The following is a 21,180-nucleotide window of genomic DNA, read 5'->3' as shown; positions in this document are numbered from 1 at the left end:
GAGCAAACTTGGTTCTTGCAGGCCAGTGAAGAAAAACATGAACCCTTCCCCAACCCTGCTCTCCACTATGTTTAAAAACAGGGTAAAAGAGAAAATAAAGCTGCCAAAATAGCATATGGAAAGATGATATAACTCTTGTGAAGTGTTTTAGGAGCATTTTAAATTGCACCCTGAAGTAAAGCAGAAGATTTGGCAGTGTAAGATGAAATAGCATAAAATGCCCTTTACAGCAACTCCCAAAAGTATCAGGTCATATTTTAAGTCATTTTTCCAGAATTATCTTCTCTAGAGCCCATTATGGTTAATTCATTTATAGGTTAATTTATGATGTCAAATGTACAAAATCACAGTACAGTGCACCCACCAGCACAAAAACTGCAGAAAGTTTCAGAGTGGAAAATCTTTTAAAGAGTTTTGCATTTCAGTACCACCTCTCTTTACACTTTAATAACCTATTTAAAAAACACTTACTAGGTTCTTTTGTGCCTTTATTTGTTTCAACTTGCATTCAAAGCTCCAGATAAAATGGAAAAGTGGGGGATTTAAAAATATAAACACAACTAAACACAAATTAATATTTCTGTGTTGACAAATGAACAGAGAAACAAAAATGAATCTCTTGGAGAAATATTAAGTTCTCAGCAGTCATCATGATTTCTTTGGACAAATACAAATAAATGGTTAAATTAACGTCATTATTTTAATTACTGGAGACTAATTCAAAATGCCAAACCAAGTTTTTCAGTTTTTCTTTGATCACTCTTACCTTGACTCAGATGTTCATGATAGATAGAGGCCAGGTTTGGGAGGTGCTGCTGAAGATGAGATGTTAGCTCAGCATGGGAATTAATCTGTACAAGCTCTTCTTCACAGCCAGACTCTTCCCCATCAAAATCTGCCATATTTTTCTCTGATTTTGCACTGACTTGAGAACTACTGCAGCTGACATCATCTGCACTAAGCATATCATCAACCATATGCCTGTAAAAGAAGAATATCAGAATGGACAATATCAAAGAGGAAGTTGTTTATAGCAGACTACAAGTGAGCAGACATCTCCCTAAAGCAAAAGTCAGGATGAATCATCTGTTTGAACAGCAGCCCTTGCATGAATTGGAAAAACAACTACAGATAAATAAACTGAAGGGCTCACTAGCTTGATGACTGAGTTGGCTTCTTAATGTTAACTAAATGCAGCACTCTGCAAAACATTTTTAACATTTTCTTAAATGCTGTCTCATTTATTCAGTACCAAAACTTAAGGGAAACCTTGAATCAGATGTTAATAAGTCAGATATCTGTGTAACTGTCTGTGACAATGATCATCTCTGCAGGACAAAATCATCCTGAGCTACAGCAGAATGTCCATACACCAATTTTGGCCCAGATGGAGGATTTTGCTACCACTTTTATTTTTGTTATGGAAGGAGTCAGAAGAAACTGAGCCAAAGGAAATATAGGTTGGATATTGGGAAGAAGTTTTTTATAGAAAGGGTGAAAGTTCTGCAATGGTCTGCCCGGGGAGGCGGTGGGGTCACCAACAAAGCCTGGACGTGGCACTCGGTGCCATGGTTTAGTTGAGGTGTCAGGGCACGGACTGGACTCGATGATCTTTAAGGTCTCTCCCAAACCAGTCATTCTGTGATTGTGGAATGCCAAGCTACCTACCCATCGTGGTGATGGTGGTGGTGGTGGTGGTGGTGATGGTGCTGGGGCCCAATGAACTGCCGACAGTTAAACAACTCATTCCCAATAGTTTCCCCAAGGAAGTCCCCTGTGTGAGTGATACAGGAATCTTGAGAGCCCTGTGAAATGTGAGCAGTGCTCATCTCCCCTGCCATGTCGTGCTCAGCATCCTCGCCGTGGGGGCAGGTGTCCAGCATGCGGATGCGGCCGTCCACGGGCGCCACGGCGTCCGCACTGAACACGTGCTCCTTGCCCTGCCCATTGCTGGTGCCGCTCCTCTCCGCTGCCCCCTGGGCATCTGCCAGGCAAATGCCCGCCTGGGATTCCAGTTTTCTGCCTCGTAGATCTGTGCTCCTGCTGCTTTTCTGGGGATTGTGACTCCTGTCTTCTTCCTCTTCGTCCTCCTCCTCTTTGAGAGCCTCGATATCCGCGATGTCCTCGGACTGCACCTCGCTGCCGGGGCTGCCCGCGGACTGGCTGGCGTGGCTGGAGTTGGCCTCATTGCTGGATCCATCACTGTGGCCACTGCTGCTCCCAGGCCCGCTGCTGCCATCCTCACCACTGTTGGCTGTCTCATCGGAGCTTCCTTGCATGGATTCCTGAAATTATTTTGGGTTTTTTTTTTAAGATTGGTGGAAAAATAAAGCACCGCTGGAAATACATAATTAATATCATCATCATCATCATTCAAACATCATTCTTCCTTTAGGAGGAAATGTGTCACCTCTGAAAGTTCCCATCCATTCTTTCTCAATTTGGTTGCTGATGACAAAATGCTCCAAGCAAGATTCAGATTTAATAATTGATTTTCTGCATTACCTTGTTGCTAACGGGGTCTATGTGCAGACTTTGCTGTGCACAGAGCCCCAGTGTGACAATGTCTTGCTGTCCATTACTAAGAGATTAACCTAACTGGAACACAATTTAAATGCAGGAATACATTTGTCTCAGGTGGTTTGGAAACAAGTACAGATAAAAGATCATTTTTATAGCTAGTAACAGGCAGCTCAGTAACAAAATTCCCCGAGTCAGAGCCACACTCTCACCTCTGTGTCCGAAAGTCGCTGCTGGACGTGTTTTGTTCTGTTAATCAGCTGTTCCTCCATTTCAATGTCACTGCCTCCACTCTGATGGGTGTCACTGTTGTCACTACTTTGAGGGCTTGCTGCTGGTGACCCTAATTCAAAAGCACATTTCCCAGTTACTCACTGACAGGAAATTACTGGAATGTAACAGCATTGCATAAATCTGCCTCAAATATTGAGCATTCTTGCAGCAAACAGGGATATAACCTAAACTATGTGTACCTAAACAGTAAAAATTTCACTCACAACCCTGAGCATTTTACAAAGTTTGTACTTTGATGTCTCTTCTTGCCATAGTTATACAAATTTCCACTCAAAATACCATTTCATTTGATTTCTCATAAAAACCAAATTTCAAATTTAATTCTGTTTCAAATTCAAAAGCACTGTAGAATCAAATGGTGTACAACTAAAATTATACTTACAAGGGGAAGGGGCTGCTCTTCTGAGCTCCTCTTCTTCTGAAGGAAAGAAGCAGGATGGAAAAATAAGTGACTAAAAATCATTTTGTCAGCATATAGTTGTCAATGATTCATAAAAGCCAGCAGTATGAAGAGAAACTACAGGGAAATGGCTTGGCAGCACCTTTAGTAATGACTGTGGGGAAACACACAGTCCAGTAAAAAACACAATCACCAAATCAGAAACAGCATGTAATACCAAAAACTAGGTAAAAGGTAAGTGAGCTTTTTGTGCAGCTCTTAAGCTACAGATGTGCACCAGAACAAGAATAGTTATGGATCATTTTCTGAATTAAAAAGAAAAAAGAAAAATACAGACTACTCTAGCTATACAAACAGAATGGGTCTGAAACACAAAGCCTCCCAAAGGCACTCACAGACTTTTCATGCTTTCATCTACAGCCTCAAGTTCTGCTGGAAAAATATACCAGCAGGACACTTTCAAGAAATACTTAAAGGAGAAAGTTCTATACCTGCTTTTTGTCCAAACTCAACATGGAGACTATGAAAATTCCAAATTTAACTCCCAGATCTACTGGAAAACCACACACCTTTTTTGGTTCCCATGGGCAGGTTGGTACTCAGCAAAGATGCAAAGGAGCTTTGTTTGGACAGCTGAGCCTTAGCTGCCAGTGCATTATTCCACAGGGCTTTGATCAGCATGGATGCCAAATACAAGGTCTGGAAAGAAAACCAGGGAGAAGTCCCATTAAGCAGCAGGTTTGGGATAGAAAGATCCACTGCTCATTTTTCTCTAGGCCAATACTACAGCTCACCAAAATAAACTCATCAAAATAAACAACTCAATTAAATAATGTGTGAAACACATTCCAACTTCAGACAGGAAGTTAAAATCTTCCATCAGTGGTTACATAATCTCTTAAAAATGATCCTTCAAAAAGCCAGGAAAGTGCAATTGAAGAACCATGACAGCTTTACTCCTAGAGTTTCCCTTTTCTGCATTAGGGAATGTTCCCTCAGGAAGACAAACCCATCATGTTTAACACTCTCATTTAATTGCTTTTCTCATGCCAGTGGTGTTGCTGGCCTTGTCTTTACCTGTTCAGTGTGAGCACTGGGGTGAAGAGTTGAGACAAGGTTAAGGAGGTGTCTAAGTGGGACAGGGTCCAAGTTTTTGATCAAAGAAGGAAACAAGTCGTGTATGTACCGACTGCAGTGCTTCAGCTACAAGGTACAAACAGAGGAGGTGACAGGAACAGCAAAATCAACAAATAAATCAAATATTACAGCAAATAAACATTTTTATTTACAAGTTCTCAGGAGCAGCTGTAGAATAATTTCAAACTCCAGCAGATCTGCAATTTTGACTCAAGTAATTTGGACACTGTAAAGCCTGCAAAGGTACAAATCAAATGCAACAGTTCTTCCCTTAGTTCTAGTTCTGAGAGATTGGGTGAGAAGAAGAACTGGAAGTTTGTTTTGTATTTGAACTTAAATATAACTTCAAAAATATTAACTTTATATGCTAAATCTGAGGGAAGCAGTATTTGCAATGATTACCTTACTAGCAGAGGTAAATACAAATAAAGACTACTCAGGAACAGACTGGGTGAGGATTATAAAGAAATCTTTTGTGTTTCCAGTGATGGATGTCAAAAACCATGACAGAGTGTTCAGCTAACTACTCCATTTCCACATGAAAGGGACAGTGCTCCTGGATGACTCCTCTTTGGTTAAATGCTGCTTTTCACAGCCACTTCAAAGAGCTTCTTTACGTTTGTAAGGACGTCCTTATTCAAAAGATAAAATAATGGTTACAGGAAACTTCTAGAAAAAAAAATTCTTACGTTGTTTGCCACACTTGCACCTCAAAAGGGGTTTTTTCGTGATTTCTTTCATTTTGCCTTCCTGGCATTACAATATCTGTGTCAGCAATTCACTGGGTACAGGCCAACCTTCACAGGATTCACAGTGAGGGGAAATCATGTGCGTGCTATGCAAAGATGCATTTAAACATCTTGAGATAACTTCAACTTAGGGAAGATTAATTTTTGTCTGAAAGCTCATTTCAAAAGTGGAAAATACACTTTAAGGCCTTCTGTTCTTTCAGTCTAAAAGTGTCAGCCTTTTAAACAACGTTAGAGGTTTAAGCCTTTGGCAGGAAGTGATCAGGACATGCTTAATTCTGGTATCAAACATATTGTGAAAATATCACTATGTCAGAATGAACACTTACAACTGTAAAAGCACTATCAAAATTAGGTAATTATATTATTCTTAAAGCAGTATAAAATATACTGAAAAAATCCAGAGCTCTTACAGTGTGTGACATGCTGTGTGAAAACATCAAGGAAGTGAAAATACTGTTTTAAAATGTAGTGTAAAATAAATAATTATGAATTACTCTGACACAGAAAAATGGTGGAGCAAATGCTGTTCCAATGAGCATTTAATTAACATTCCAGCTGCATTTCTTAATGCCAATGGACCACACTGGTTCAGAGAGTGTGTTCAATACTATTTGAAATAAATGACAAAGAAATACTGAACACATAAAAAACCCTCTTTAAATTCTAACCTGTTGTAACAGTGTGTTCCCTAGGCCTGCTCATGGCCTATTGTATTCAAATCCCCTAAATAAAAAATGTCAAAACCTAAAATACCAAGCAGAGTGACCCATTAAAAGTAGCACACAAATAAATCTTTCTGAAGGCAAAAAGCCTATCAGAGTTTCCAGCTTTTGCAAGCAAAAAATAAAATTTCAGTGCCTTCTATAGATTTTAACAGCAGCAGAGGAGCACAGCTGTAAACTTCACTGCCACAATTTTCACCTGATTGTTCCCACCAGGAGTACCAGAAATGGAAGCTACAACACACAGGAGCAAGGCAATTTAGCACAACAGTAAAAATACTGCAACCACCCTACAACCTTCCTCCCCATTCCCAGTGAAAACTCTCTCTCCTTGCTATACAACCTCATTTTTTCCCTTGTATAGAAGTAACCAGGGTGATTTTTTTCCATCTAATAAATAACCCAGTAACTGTGGCAGTTACCTAACTTGACATTTTGGTCAGCAAAATGCTCAGACAGCAAAAAAAAAAGCAAAAAAATTCAAATTTAACAATGTGAAACAAAATCAACTTAATTTCTATTTTGTTTTTCTTTTATCCCTCCTGCAATTACAAAAATTCAATATATACCTGTGCAGCAGCCCAAATACAGTCTATATGTTGAGTACTAAGTCTCCCTTCAGCTGCAAGAAAATTCAGAATCACTTGGCACTGTTTGATGATCTGCAAAGGGAGAACACAGCGAGGAAAGATTTACTAGAACAACCAGTTCATGCTCCATGTTTATACCAAATTAATAATAATCAAATACAAACCTCAATATGTAAATTTGGTCCAAAAATGTGCTCAACTACATTGTTGCTGATAAGCCAGTCTGCAAGTTCTTTTGCAATTGACCTGGAGATGAAAAAGGAGTGGAAAGATGAAATGATCTGCCTGTAATATTTACTCTGTGCTCTCCTCTAGCACAGCACATCCTGCAAGTTGGTATCTGCAGCTGTAGTGAGGGCACAAAAACCTTCTGAACACAAACCATGGCCAATCTTCATTTTTCCAAGCAGGAAGCAAATGATTTCTGTATTTTTTTTCTTTAGCTGGAAGACTAAATATCAACATTTCCCCAGTGGATCATCAGCAAACATAAGCAATAATTCTACTAATTGTATTAGTTAATGTGCAACACATCATGTGCAAACACCTCCCAGGTAAGATTCTGACACTGCACTTAATCCAAGTTTATCATGAAATTCCACAAGTATTGAAATGTAGCTAAAGGTGGGAGTGACAGAAATTATTTCCTTAAGGAAGCCATGGATATATTTTTAGATTCTCCTACACAAATAGCAACTCTCCCAAACTGTGTTTGCCATGGTCATACTCACATGCAGCACACAGATACCTCCAAATTCTCACTCTGCTCATCCACACCAACAGGGAACTTTACCCACTGCCATTCCTTGAGCAAATATCCAAACTGACCAGGACAAGGAAATTGAGTTTGCCAAAACAAAAGCTGAACTTCCAGAAAGCACTGCCCTGTCTGCCCAGCAGTGCCAAAGCTCCTTTTTATTCCTTCTCTTCAAGGAAATGTTTGTTTACCCTGATTTTGGCAGCAGAAGCAATCAGAGGACATCAGAGCATTCAAAGCCCAGCTTTTATTTAACTGGCCCTGCAATAACAGAGCTGTGTCTCACAGGGAGGAGAGGATGGAGGGAGGGGATGCTTAGAGGACTTGAGGAAGAATTCTTTTTACCACTTCTGCTCATGTCACATTTATGGTCACTATTAAAATCCAAATCTTTATCACCCTCAAGAAGGAACCAGGATTCTCCAGGTAAAAAGAGATTGCCTCTGTAGCTTTTCCAAACAGGATTCACTACTCAGGGGCACACTGCCAGTGCTTCCATTGTTTTGAATTGCCTGATCCTCATGGCTGAGCTCAAGGAGCAAAGCTTCTGTTACTCCACATCATTTCTGGACTGTTCTCTTCTAACTGCAGGACACTGGCAATCAAACACTGCCACACTGCTCAAAGATAATGTCCCAAAACACTGAAGGAATGACTGGCCTGCAGGGTACAAAAGTTTGCCAGCAGTTATCATTTCTGGCTTATCAATAAATGAGTTTCACACTGTAAAGTCAGTTTGACAGAGGATCTGCTCAGAGAGGGATTGAAAAGATAAACTGCATCTGTTCCATGAATCCAAGATGTCCTCAGCTTCCCACAGAGCCTCATTTCAAACCCAAACCAAACCCCAACTATCTCCAGCACCCAAACCAAACTTTGGCACATTTGTGACTCAGCCAGGGCTTGGATTTCTGGCTAACCAAAGCTGAAGGAAGACCTTGGTTAGCATCTGAGTTTGTCAGCCTGCAGCTCTGAGAAGGAATCCCAGATCCATAACCACTGCTGGGCTCACTGGCAGTGCCAGGGTGAAAGGACACATTCCTCATGGGGTCTCTTCATCCCAGCCCTTCTGCTCATGGCACAACACCCATCAGGCTTTGTATCCAGTCATATGTTGCATTTTAACCACTGCAAAGGAAAGAACAAAAGCTCTCCTCTAGAATGAGTTCCTTCACATTTTATTAAATTACCATGCTGGTTCTCTAATTCACACCATGTTTATTCTGAAAAACCACAGATAATTCTTTTGAAGGAATGCCTTTTTAAATGGATGTATTCTCAGCAGTAACAAACTCTTTATCCTTCTGGTGAGCTCAGCTCTGGTACAACAACATCTCAGATTTCTGAAGGTAAGTGTGCATTTGATATGGATTTGTTGAGGGTGACCAGAAACAAGAGGATCCTTGTGCAAGGCAGAATGAAACCCTTGTGTTTCCCAGAGAGAACTGCTCCTCCCAGAAAATCTGGCTGAAGGCACAGCAATCAGTACCTTTGAAAATGATCAAGTTATTCCTCCCACTAAGTGTTTAGTTCTTTGATTTACTAAGGAATATATTTACAATATCAGATTCAAGGATTCACCAAAAAAGCAAATTTCAGTGTAAATGAAGGGTGTCTATCTTCTTCCTCAACACTTCCATTTCAGCAAAGGTTTTCCTGAAAAAAGTTACTCTTTTGTATTAAAGGAAATGATGAGAGTGAAAATCATGCATTATGATCAAAGCATTAATGTGCTTTTCCCTCTCACATCAAAGGAGCAGCACAAGGAATGGCTTTACAAATTAGATATCCAAATCAGACAGACTTTAGGAGTAAGAAAATTCACCTTGGCAGTAATACATGGTAGCTGTTTATCATGGATTTAATAACTGGATAGCAATAGGAAAAGTCATTTAAAGAACTTGATATTCTCTATGGCTCTGTGTTGTGGCTGAGGGAGGAGAAGAGAATAAAAAGGCAAAGGTAGCAGCTACTCTGGTTGAATTGTCTCTAAATCTCTCTTACACTGGAAATGTACATAACACTTAATCCATTTCTCTGCAGGATTTTTAATTGGAGTTCACTGGTAATTCATGTCTGTCAAAAATAACTGCTTTACTTCCAAGAAATGTAACTCAAGCACTTCTGACAGCAATTTTCCCAGGCATTCTATGAGTCTACAAGGAAGAGAGGGGGACTGTGCAGCTGGTGATAAACTTGATGTCTGGAACTGCACTGAATTTTGTTCATTCTTATCCTCCAGTTCATGCATTTTCCTGGCAGGTCAAAGAACACCTCTCAATGAAAGGACTGGGTTCAAGTCCTGGAAACATTTTAATCTAAGGCTGTGGTGCAATACTTGCTACCCACATGATGACCTGCATCCAGCAATAAATCCCACAGCAAAGTCACCCCCCTCAAAGAAAACCTTCTTTATTCAACCAGTCCATTCCCCACAAAGCTACAAAACCACAGCAGCTCAGAGCTGGATGGAACACAACAGCCAGTCCACAATGACACTGAACACAGAACAGAAAAGCTCCAAGGGAAAAAGGCAGCTCTGCAACTGGCAGCTTGCAAGGGAGGAACACTAACACCTCCTGACAACATCACTGAAATAGGATCTATAACACAACAACAGATGTGAAACCCTGATCTCAACTATTTAGGATCAGAAATGCAAAGAGGATACAGAAGGCACCTTCCTGACACACATTCAAGCACATGTTTTTGCTTCTGAGCACAAATTTTCCTCTTTGATGCTCTGAAACCACCACTCTGACATCATCTGGAATATTTATTTAACTGCTGTGTGGCCACAAGAAAGAAACATTAGTGAGCTGAGTGAAAAAATTCACTTTTTTTTTTTTTCAGAGAAAATCTGAAAACCTCCTTGAAATGGGGCAGAGAGAGTAGAGGTGTTTAAATAATGCTGCCAGAAACTCAAGTCAGTAAGCTCAGACAAAAATGGAGAAAGCAAGAGTTAACATAAGGTAAAACACTGCAGTGAAGGGAAAAAGCAACACAGGACTTGCAATTGAGTACTTCAATAAATAAGGAAAGAAAGAAGAAATATTCCAGTTCTTTCTGTTCACAGAAACAGAAACAGGTGAAAGGAATTCTGGACACCTGAAATTGCTCTGCAGGAAGCTTTTCAGGGGAGGGTAATCAAGGTTTTTAAATGAGTCAGGAAGTTGCCTCAGTGTCAACCTGGAACCTGAAACCCGAACACTCGGCTGCCTGCCAAGGGAAGAGCAAAACAAAATCTCTCTTTACACATGTTATTTCCAGAAGCTGCCAGTGTCCTCACCCAAGAAAAGACCAACACTTTTTCCTCTGGTGGTCCAAGTAACACCAAAAAAAAAAAAAAGGGAGTATCTTTCACTTCCTGAAAAGCATCATCATTTCTCACTAAGTGACATCAATGAAACAGTTGCAGGAATCACTTATTCAAAGACTCTGAGCCTCTTCTGTTCAGGCTTGTTATTTTTAGCTTCAGTAGATTTCACACTCCTCAGTACCTCAGATTGCAAAGAATTTGGCTCTATCTTTAGAGGCAGGAACAGCCAAATGAGAAGTCCATCTCAGAGGGGAAGGATGAAGTTGGGTGGCTGAGCCACTGCCCACACCTGGAGCACAACCCTCAGCCTTGAGAAGACAGGCAAAGGAAATCTCAAAAACACCTGCAGCCACAAACCAGATCCCTCTGCCTCAGCTTTCTGCTGCTCCCCAGTGCAATCTGTGAAATCCAGTGTTTTCCTAGACAGAAGATGCTTTAGCTTGTCTTACCAGGAAAAGCTGCAGTGCTGAGGATAAAGGTGGGAAGCCACCATCGCAAAATATTTGCTAAAAACTCCTCTATTGAAGAGCCAGGACTAACTGAGAGCTGATTTTTTGTTACAGGTACCTCCTGCAAACCCACCTTATCAAGATACAGAAGGAGAAATCCCAAAGGTTGACAGTTCCAAATGCATCTGGAAAAGTCAAAACATATAATGGGGATGACCAGACATAATGCAGGACATCTTCTTTTGGCAAATCTGCAGAGGCTACAAAGGTACAAAATAAAACTTCTTAAGACTTCCTTTCTCCACTGAGGAAAGAACACAGGAATGAAAAGTTTCCTTTTGCTGCTCATTCAGTCACTGCCAACTCCCTAAGTGCCTTTTCATCCAAAAATTTCTTTCATGAGCAGAGTCTGTAATGAGAGGGAAGCTTTGTGCTGGACAAACTGGAGAAGTGAGACATTTCCCCATCCTTCTGCTCCAGCCCTTCCTGATTATTTGGCTGGAAGACATCAGTGATTCCACAAGATATCTGAAGATGAGCAGCAATGCTTGATACTGGTTTGCAACCAACCTTTCAGGTAAGACACCAGAACAACTGGAATTCTGATTTTTTAAAAAAATCACATACTACAAAAGTGGAAAAGAACATTTTCTGTTCGTGCTGCATTCCTTTCAAATGACAGCCTGTTTACAGATGCCCCTGCCAAGAAAGTAACATCCCAAAGGAGAATTTGACAATTTCCTTCAGCTTTAAAAGAACTCTGATGCTCTTGCAGAGTACATCTGCTCTTCTGCAGGGAAATTTAACCACTCTTCTCTTTTTCCACCTTGGTAACTTTTCACATTTGCCACAGAAAATCAAACAGCTTTGTATTAGGTGTAACTGGTACAATCACTTGTAACTGTTATTACGACCTAAAATCAACCTCTGCTTCAGATTTTCAGTGGGAGGGAAGGAGAAGAACTGGGTGAATCTGAGGTTTGTCAGTCCCAGTGTAAGAACACAGCAGGAACTGGGAGGACAGTGTAGGAAACACCCCAGCTGACCTCACACTCCCAACATGTTCCCCTCCTGCACTATTTACTATTTAGTTCTTATTCCCAAAGAATTTCCACATCTCCACGGAGGCAAAAGTGCCCTAAATTCTGGTTCTTCATGTTTCAAATAGCAACACATTCCCAGAAACTTCTCTTCAAATATCTAAGGTGCTTTTTGCATGAAATCTCCAGAACTGTGGTCATGACTGAAGGTAGATTTCAGAAAGTGTTCAAATGCAATTAGTAATAAAAGTATCCAGACAAAAGCAAGAGACTGCTGCTGAGAGAGACTTGCCACTAATAAAGCACTGGAGAGTGTCTGTGGCTCCCAACACCAGCAGAGTACATCACCCCCCAAGAGAAACTTAAGAATATTGTGAGTAAAATTCTACCATTTACACATTTTCCCTGTTATTTCACAAGAACAGTTATTTCAGCTACCAAAATACAACTTTTTAATTTAAGCTCTTGACAGTTCTACCATGAAGTTTAGAGTTACTAGAGAAGTGAATACATTTCCTGGCTGGAATACAATCCCACAGGGGAATCTTCTTTATGTGAGTCCCTCTAGAATTGCTCAGCACACCTGAGTTATACAAGCATGGACTTGGAAGGAAAACAACAACAAGAGCATTGCTCACAAACTGGGTGGAAAAATAACAAGTTTGGGAGCCACTGATGGCAACACAAGTCTTGGTGAAACAAATAATCCAGAGAAATGAGAAACTGGCAAAAATGATATGAATTGGATAGATCACCATGGAAATAATTGGCCATTATAGGTATTTATTATTTCAGTATCTTTGTTTTTCTAAAGCTTACCTTGATTAAGTATTTTAATACAAAAAAAAAAAAGACAGAAACATTTAGAAATATTTTACAGTTACCATTGAAAAGCATTTATTAACCCCCTGATTAGAATATTTCTAATAAATGTCTCAGATTTTCACTGCTTCCCCACTGTGTACAATCCACAACAACAACAGAGAAGAAATGCAATCATGTAAAACACTTGAAGTATTCAGAATAAGGTTCCTACTTACGTTTCTGTGTCTGAAACTAATGACTCATTATTACACACATCATTGAAGGTATGAAGTTGATTCTATAGTTAGAAAAAGGAAGAAAAAAAATTACTATTTCATCCAACTATTTGGTGAGGCAGTTTTCTTATATTTCAAAATAATATTAGTGACACTATAGGACTTTATATGTTTTTAAGAAAGTTGTTTAGACAAAATTAGAGAACAAAAATAATGTATTTTTACAGGAAATGAAGCTTTCAAACATGTCCAAGCTCTTCAATTTAAGAGGAAAAAAACAGCCTGTTAAAAATTTTAAATCTCTTTTCCACTTCTTCCCTCAGCATCAATGGCTCTGTATCCAATTCTTTACATGTACACAGCCTTTTTAAAAATATTTTAAACTATGTAATAGACCTTTCTTGGCATCTTCTTTAAAAAAAAAAAAGAATTAAAGGCACACTAATGTGAATTTTTGAAGTTAAAATTAAACTTGTTGCATAACTTTGTCAAAATATTTACTCTCTTAAAACAAGTCTAGAACATGCACTCCATAATTCAGGTGAATTCACTAATCTTCTCAGTAACTCTGTGTGCAAAGACTTCTCAAGAGTTATTGGTGTCCAATTCAACAATCTTCAGGGGGGAAAAACAGTTTTGAGAAAGCAAAATGGGGAACATGGACTGCAATTGGAGAGATGTGAGAGCCTGAGCACACACCATGAACAGATTGGTTACCAACAGAGAATTTCAAATGAAACATATCTAGGAGTGGAAATTAGACCTGGGTCACACAGCACAGTGGAAGCTCACTGATTTTTCTGAAGATTCACCTCTAAATGCAAATATTTTGAAAGGATGACAGTCTTGAGCTGTTCCTATCTCCAGTTTTAAATGCAGGCTCAGCACTGACCAACACCTCCCATACCAAACCCTGCTCCAAAGCAATTCTGACAAAAGCTGGTTTTATTTGGGATTTGCAAACAATTTTTCCAATAACTTCAGCCAAACTCTCAGGATTCTGCCCCAGCAGCACAAGACAAAGCACACGTGGGACAGTTTGCAACACCTTGCTCTCCCTCACCTCCTAACAGGTTCCTCACTTCAAGTTTTGTTTCCTTGAATGCCAGAGGGGGAAAATCCTTTTTCATTTTTTATTATCTCTGAAACATGGCAAGAAACCAAAGGCACTAAAGACAATTAATGCAGCACAAATGTGGCAGGATAAAGGACACAAAGGTGGGAAGGCTTCAGCAGACCAAGCTGAGCACTAAAACTGTCCCTGGACTCATCTCCAGAGCACCAAAGGACAGGAAAATAATATTCTGTTTGTGAGGCAAGAGAGGACAGAGAAGGTATTTTGGAGCTAAACCACCTCTACAGGTGACTGAGAGATGAAATGGAAGAGAAACAAGGTAACAACAAAAACAAAACTTGCTGTGATTTGAGTAAGATTAAATTGTCTCAGTGTTTCAGAGCAGTTGTAAAGACTATTCACATAAAAAACCCAGACTCAGTAACTTATTAGCATAAATTAGCTGAAAATATTCCATTTTTACAAGCTGAAATCTATTTGCTTTAATCTAAAAATACTGCAAATTTTTTCCTCTGGTAATACAGGTCTGTTCTTTAAAAACTCTCATTTTTACAGCAATATTCATCCATCACAACAGGTGAAAACATGTAACTACTTAATACAACTTCACACTCCCTTAAATGAGCTAGAAAATGCCTGAAAAAATAAAGCAGCTGAAAAATTCTTGTTTTCAGACTTTGTTTTGGCAAGGATACACAAAAAAACCACACACTGGTAGCTGAACAAGGAGAATTGTATAAAGCCAAAGGATTTATAGGAATTGAAATCTAATGTAACTGGAACTATGCAAAAGTGGAAACAGATTTTAAGATCAATTACAGTGGTGGATGTAGTTCACGGCCTGTTTTCACAACCTAGTAAGTTACCTGTATGTAAACAAATATTCACTTTGGGTAAAAACCAGCAATAATCTGATTAAAAGTACTTACAGATCTCTTTAAATTGCCATTTATTAAATTGAAGGTACTTCTATCTATAGCTCCAGTGAGAAGCAAAATCAAGTTTAAGTAAACTTGTACTCAGTGACACCACATCATCAGAAGAGAGAAGGCCAAATATGTTCAGAAAACACAAAACTGAAAAGGCTCAGATGGATAAAAACTTCACTTTGGGATTGTTTCTCTATGGTTACAGGCAGCAATGACAAATGAAGACAAGGTGCAACGTGGAGCATTTCCATGGGAAAGGGAAAAGATGGGGATTTGTTTTAGTTTTAATTGTTTTCCATTTGATGCTGCATGTATTCACCTCTTCAGCTGCACCTTGTGCTAACGAGTGCAGAAACGCTCTCTCTGGAGGAGCAGACTGCACTAATGAACAGAAATGAGGTTTGGGCAGGACAAAGCAGCAGCTAATTGCAGCAGGGTCAAGATGCTGCAAAGCTAAAATTGCAAACAGATTAAAAGCCTTTCTCAACACCAAAGATTGCTGGGGCAGGGGGTTGCATTTCAACCCAGTAGTCACAAAGCCCAGTTCTAAGGGTGCTGTTTAGTGAATTGTTCAGGTAATGTGAGCCAGTTCCATATGGTGCAAACACAGGCAGCACTTGGAGGCAGCTCCCAGCAAACCCCACCCTCACCATCACGGCTGCAATTTCCTAAGGTTCATGTAAGAGGATCCTGCTGCTTTCACACATGAAAAAAAAGTCCCCCAAACAAGCCTGTAAATCATAAATTGCAAATGTAATTGGTATTTTTAAAAAGTTCTTACTGTTATTTGGCTCAGCCCAGCCAATCTCATGGTCAGAGTTGGTGACATGAAGTATTTGAATGCAAGATCCAGACTTTCTTTATCAAAGCACAAGGCTGTGTCCAAGGGCTCCTTCACTGTGCTCCACATTAAATCTGCCATGTTCCGCGCCGCGCTCTGCCGCAACTCCTGGTCTGACAGCTTGCACAAATACCTGCAGAAATCACAGCAAAAACAAACTCTAACTACAGCATTCCTGGAGCCACCCTGCTCATAGCAAAGATGGATTCCCAATAATCCATCTTAAAATGCCACTATTAAAAGTTGGCATCAATTAATGAAAACCACCAGAAATATGTAGAATGTTTTTTAAGTCAATTGGTAAAGAACTTTCCTTAAACCCTTTCTCTTGCAGGATTCTAATCCTGCACAATCAGTTGCAACACAAATACTCTCTGCAAATGGAAAGCATGAGAAATACTTACAAAAGCTAATGGACAGAACCTGGTGAACCTCAGAAGACCAACACACAGAAAATCTGTAGTGAAATGCCAGCAAAGTTCACATACAAAACACCAGCACAAGTGAGAATTTCCCCTAACTGAATGTGTAACAGGAAAATGTTTAGAACCAAGCCTTCCTCAGCTTATTTTGATGCCATTAAAGATGGCACAGTGAAAGGTACATGCATACAAAGTTAGCATAATTAATTTTTTCTGCTTTTTTTCAGGGTTTTGAAGTTTCAGCTACATCCAAACTAGATTTAACTACACAGAAATGTGTTAAAAATCCATTTGTTTGACAGTCTAAGCCTGGATCTCTCCTTGGAGACTGGCCAAATAGATGCATGAATCTTTTAAAAAACACACAAGATATTAAACTACACTTAACCAGATTTATGCACCATTCCTTTGCATTTACATCATATAAACATCAGTGCTTTTTTGTCAAAAGCAAAATTACAGGCTGTGACTCTTATTTAGATGATGGTTCTTTTCCACAGCTCTTGTGTAGAAGCCTAAAATAAACACACTTAAATGATACTTAACACTGTCAAACAGAGAAAAGAGACTTCAGTGCAAATAATCCCAGGGAGTGGAGATGTAGACAGGAATCACACATCAGGAACAGGAGGACAAAAGCAGGACCATTCCAGGCCCAGGCAATCAGAGCCTTCCCTGCTCTTTGTTGTGAAATTTGTCTCCTTGTGTGGAGCACTGGAAATCAAGTCCTGGCAAGAAAATGCAGCTTCTGTGCTATGAGCTCAGACCAGCAGCAAACAGGGATGGAAAGGGAACATGCACTGAAAAAGGGCAGCAGCAAAGCAGAGCCAGGGCCCTGCCTGTACCCTGCACACAGGGGAGAGCTTCACTCTGAGGAGGGAATGTCCTGGCCTGTGTTACCCAGCAATCATTGGTGATTAGCAAACCAGGTGATTTGTCACCAGCTAACAGTGATGACAGCACTTGTGTTCCAGCCACCATCCTGTATGTCCTGCCCTTCTGACAAAGGGACATCCAGCAGCTCTGTCCAGCTGTGCCAAGAGCAAATGAAATATTGAGCATTTCTTTTATGGGAGTGGCAGTGAGTGAAAGAACAGAGGCCATAATTAAGCTGCCACACCCTAAGCAAGTACAGAGTTTGGGATTTCAGAGTTGCCATCCCTGGAAGTGCTCAAAAAAGGCCACAAGTGGCACCTGGGGACATGGTTTAGTGGTGAGCATGGCAGGGCTGGGTCAAAGGCTGGACTCCATCTCAGGGGTGTTTTCCACCCTTCATGATTCAACAGCTCTCAGCAATATCAGACCTATTTTCACCTTCCCATTTTTATTGTGAACTCTCATCAGGTCTGGCTCCCAGAGCTTTTCTGTGCCCATAATTCCCATCAAATCAGACTCAATGGTTTGGTGAAGCATTTCTAAAGATCTCAGACATGTCCAAACACACCCCATGAACTCTCTCACTTCACAAAGGACAGAGGAGTGTTAGCATGCACTGAGCAGGGGCATGGACACACCTACACACACAAAGGAAAGTGCTGTGGTGGCTTCACTCAATGTCTGGAACAGGACTTGGACCTGAACTCTTCCTCACACTACAAAGTCTGGTGAAGTAACTACATTAATACAGTTTATAAAATAGAACATTTCTTATTTTAATGATCAGTCTAAACCGACTTTCATGTATACAATTCACATTACAGCCATATTTGGAACCTGAATCAGACTTGTGCCATATTTTCTTTATTATGATATTGAGAGTGTATTGTTAAAAAACCTGCACTTTATAGCAATTGGAACTATGGTGTAGGTGCATTTTCAAAGCCACAGAAGTACTTTAACAGTCTCTTCTGTTTTGCCAAGGCCCTAAAGCAAGGGAACAGAGCACTTGTTACCACAGTTTTTCACACAACAGGCTTTTCTGACCTAAAAAGAAGCAAAAAATGACAAACTTCTCTCTAGAAGTGTAACAGCAGCCAACACTAGAAAATTTATTGGCACCACTACACTGGTCATAAATCAAACATGATCCTATCTTTACTGCAAAGATTAAAACCACACAAACTTGCCAAGTAGGCCACACCTCCTTTTTTACTGAGGAAAAATTGAATGGCTTAAGCTTGTCTGCATCAGTAGCACTTTATGTTTTTAGAGGTATAACATTAACAAAAAAGAGATCTTTACCTAGCACTGGCAATTAACTCACACCTTCCCCTGCACTGAGTAGCTGTAAATTTGCTGCACTGCCTGATGTAAGAACAGTGGAGCAAGGGAAATGTCTATTTAAGCCAAAATAACCCCTCTAAAAGCAGATTAAAGATTTATCCCATGTATAAAAAAATGGATGAACCCATCTACTACTGTGAATTCATTTATCTCTTTCTATTTCTACTTTTAGCTCTCTCATTAACCTGTGCCAGTCAGTTTGACAATTATGCTTGAGTAAAAAACAAACTCCTTTCATTTCTTCCACCTGCAACCTGACAATTGGGTGGCACCTTCTCCATCCCTTGTTTTTAAAAACCTGTGAATTACCATTTCCTACTTGTTATCTTCATATAATTCATACATGATATGAATTGCCCTGTCAAAAAAAAAAAACCCTCCTAGACTCTGTCTCTCCTCCTCTCAATGTAAATTTTTTATTGCCACCTTCTTTATTGTACATTTTTTATTGTCACCCTTCCTACCACTGAGGTGGCTCTGTTATTATCTGCAGGATGGAAGGATCAGAACTGTATAGACAGTATAGAAATGTGAATGTGTGACTGACTCATGTATTGGCTTAATAATAGCTTCTATTCTGTCCTTCATGATTTTTTTAATTCCTACCTTTTTATCTTTCTGAGTCTGATGAGCATTCTTTAAGGAAGAGATGAATGATATGACAGGACCTGTGTAGTCTATTTAGTTTTTGCCTAAATGAGACTTTCAGAATAAAACATAACTTTTTTATACATCTGCAGAAAGGATACTTCACATACTCTAGGATCTGTCCTGCCAGCCTGGCATACTTAAAATAATCAAATAACAAATAGTATCTACATTTCATTTTTTAAATATCAGTTTTAACCCACTAAAATGATTTCACTTTGCTGCATTTGGGGACAGAGAGAGTTCAGTTTTAAACATGCAGTTCCATGCTAATGTAATGCTTACAATCACATCTTATGCTTCAGGACTTCAGCTACTCAGCTGTGAAATCATCTTTTTTTCCTTAATCTGACTGCTTTGGACCACAGCTGCAAAAGGGCATCCAGCAGAATGAGTCAGTTCTCCTGAAGTGTCTGGTTATTGTCTTCTGACTTATCTATTCCTTTTACTTGAAATTTTCAGACTTCTTGGAGGAGGCAAATATTTTTTGTGATTCAAACCTTCAAAGCTCATTACAAGAGGTTTTTATGACATGTAGTGGCAAGGAGTAGTCTTGGGTACTCCCATAAACACCATTTTAAGATGAATATTTTTAATACAGGAGAGTAATTTGAATTCTTTCAGCTGCATTTTCTACAGGCAGCATCACGGATCAGGAATTGTTTGGAGCTTCCACTTCCTCTGCATTCACCAGGGCTGTGTGTGTGCCCTGTGCCACAGCCATCCAGGAGCCACTGCCACCTGGAATTCCCTCTCCAGCACAGACTGTTTCTGCCCAACTGGGGCAGAGACAGAATCCTTCACAAAAAATGTCTCCAGATCCATATTCAAGCAGGAGACAGGAGAAGGTGATGGGAGAGAAAAGGGGTGGAACACAACCTGCTCCTGGGCAGTGGTACTGCTGCACTTTCTGCAGGACAGAACTCTCCATGGCACCTTCAGTCAAAGCCTCCCCAGTGAAAAAACTCTGCTCTCCAAAACTGCTGAGAGCTCCTGCCCCCCTGAGACAGGCAGGATCTGCAACCCTGCAGAGAATCTCTCATCTCTGATCCTGAGGCAGAAGACATGAAACCAATGGCTTTGCCCATAAACAGACATCATCAACTCACCCTCATTTACAACTGCACTAAGTCAGGACTCATTTTCCTGAGTCACTTTTGGAAGTCTCATTGAATGGGAGTTTTGCAATTTTGAATGCAGAATTCTAAAGTATTAGGACCAGTAAGAGCTTCCTTATGAGGAGGTCAAATTCACTTTGTTTTCTTACTGAAAGATGCAAACTTTATTTCATATAATTTTAAATTTCATCCTTTATTTCTTTCCTAAACTGCTTCAAAGCACAGGCCCTTCAGAGGCAAGATGTGAATGCCTGTGCTTCATTGGCCAGGCAGAAAATAACATTTATTCATCTTTTTCAAGTGGCAGCAATAATGACAGGATTGTGTCCATGATCTCTGGAAACTCCAGCAGTGGCCTCCTCTGTACAAATACACACTTGGCTGTTTCCTTCATCCACTCCTTGTAGAAATTACCATTCCATGAGGGTAACCTCAGCTGATACAGTCAGGTGATGACTCTTGCTGCTCAGCCCTGCAAAATGCACTTCCTGCCAGGAATCTACAGGAGCAGCAACTGGAACTAAATCAGAGCCCCAGGAGCTCCTTCTGGACTGAAACCCTCTCCAAAGCCCCACAGTGTGCAGGGCAGCAGAAGCTCTGCAGCATTTCTTTAGAAGGTGCTGAGCTGCTGTGCCCTGGATTGTGTCCCCTTCTTTCTGTCTTTTTCCTGAAGTAAAAGCAGATGGAGACCCAGAGACCCAAGATCTGCTAAGCCAAGATCTGTTAAGTTTGACAACCACGTGGGGTGAGGAAAGTCATCCTTCCCTGAAGGCATCTGGGCTCACTTCTGTCCCACAGCAGAGCTTATTGCTGTTATCTGGCTCCAAGCTTCAGTCCCACTCCATCAGCAACTCTTCACTAAAAAAGCTCTGGATTTCATAACACTGAGCAACCTCAGATCCCA

The 21,180-nt window shown here is 40.2% G+C and overlaps 1 protein-coding gene across 12 annotated transcripts in view; it reads right to left on the bottom strand.

Moving 5' to 3' along the window:
* USP34 (ubiquitin specific peptidase 34) overlaps positions 1–21,180 on the bottom strand; it is a 113,605-nt gene that overhangs the window by 60,038 nt on the left and 32,387 nt on the right. For 8 of the 12 annotated variants that reach the window (XM_050972978.1, XM_050972984.1, XM_050972983.1 and 5 more), the window contains exons 7-16: positions 15,806–15,998; positions 13,021–13,082; positions 6,580–6,661; positions 6,395–6,487; positions 4,292–4,417; positions 3,784–3,913; positions 3,197–3,232; positions 2,733–2,863; positions 1,669–2,285; positions 767–981 (exon numbers count right to left, since the gene is read on the bottom strand). In XM_050972978.1, coding sequence (XP_050828935.1) covers positions 767–981; positions 1,669–2,285; positions 2,733–2,863; positions 3,197–3,232; positions 3,784–3,913; positions 4,292–4,417; positions 6,395–6,487; positions 6,580–6,661; positions 13,021–13,082; positions 15,806–15,998 — 1,685 coding nt within the window. The remainder of the gene's footprint in view (positions 1–766; positions 982–1,668; positions 2,286–2,732; positions 2,864–3,196; positions 3,233–3,783; positions 3,914–4,291; positions 4,418–6,394; positions 6,488–6,579; positions 6,662–13,020; positions 13,083–15,805; positions 15,999–21,180) is intronic. The other 4 variants (XM_050972980.1, XM_050972981.1, XM_030235589.2 and 1 more) reach the window with 1 other exon arrangement.

Source organism: Serinus canaria, chromosome 3 (assembly GCF_022539315.1).
Source record: "Serinus canaria isolate serCan28SL12 chromosome 3, serCan2020, whole genome shotgun sequence".
Lineage (NCBI taxonomy): Eukaryota > Metazoa > Chordata > Aves > Passeriformes > Fringillidae > Serinus > Serinus canaria.
Note: the sequence above shows the minus strand (reverse complement) of the source record. Positions and strands in the feature narration are given on the sequence as shown.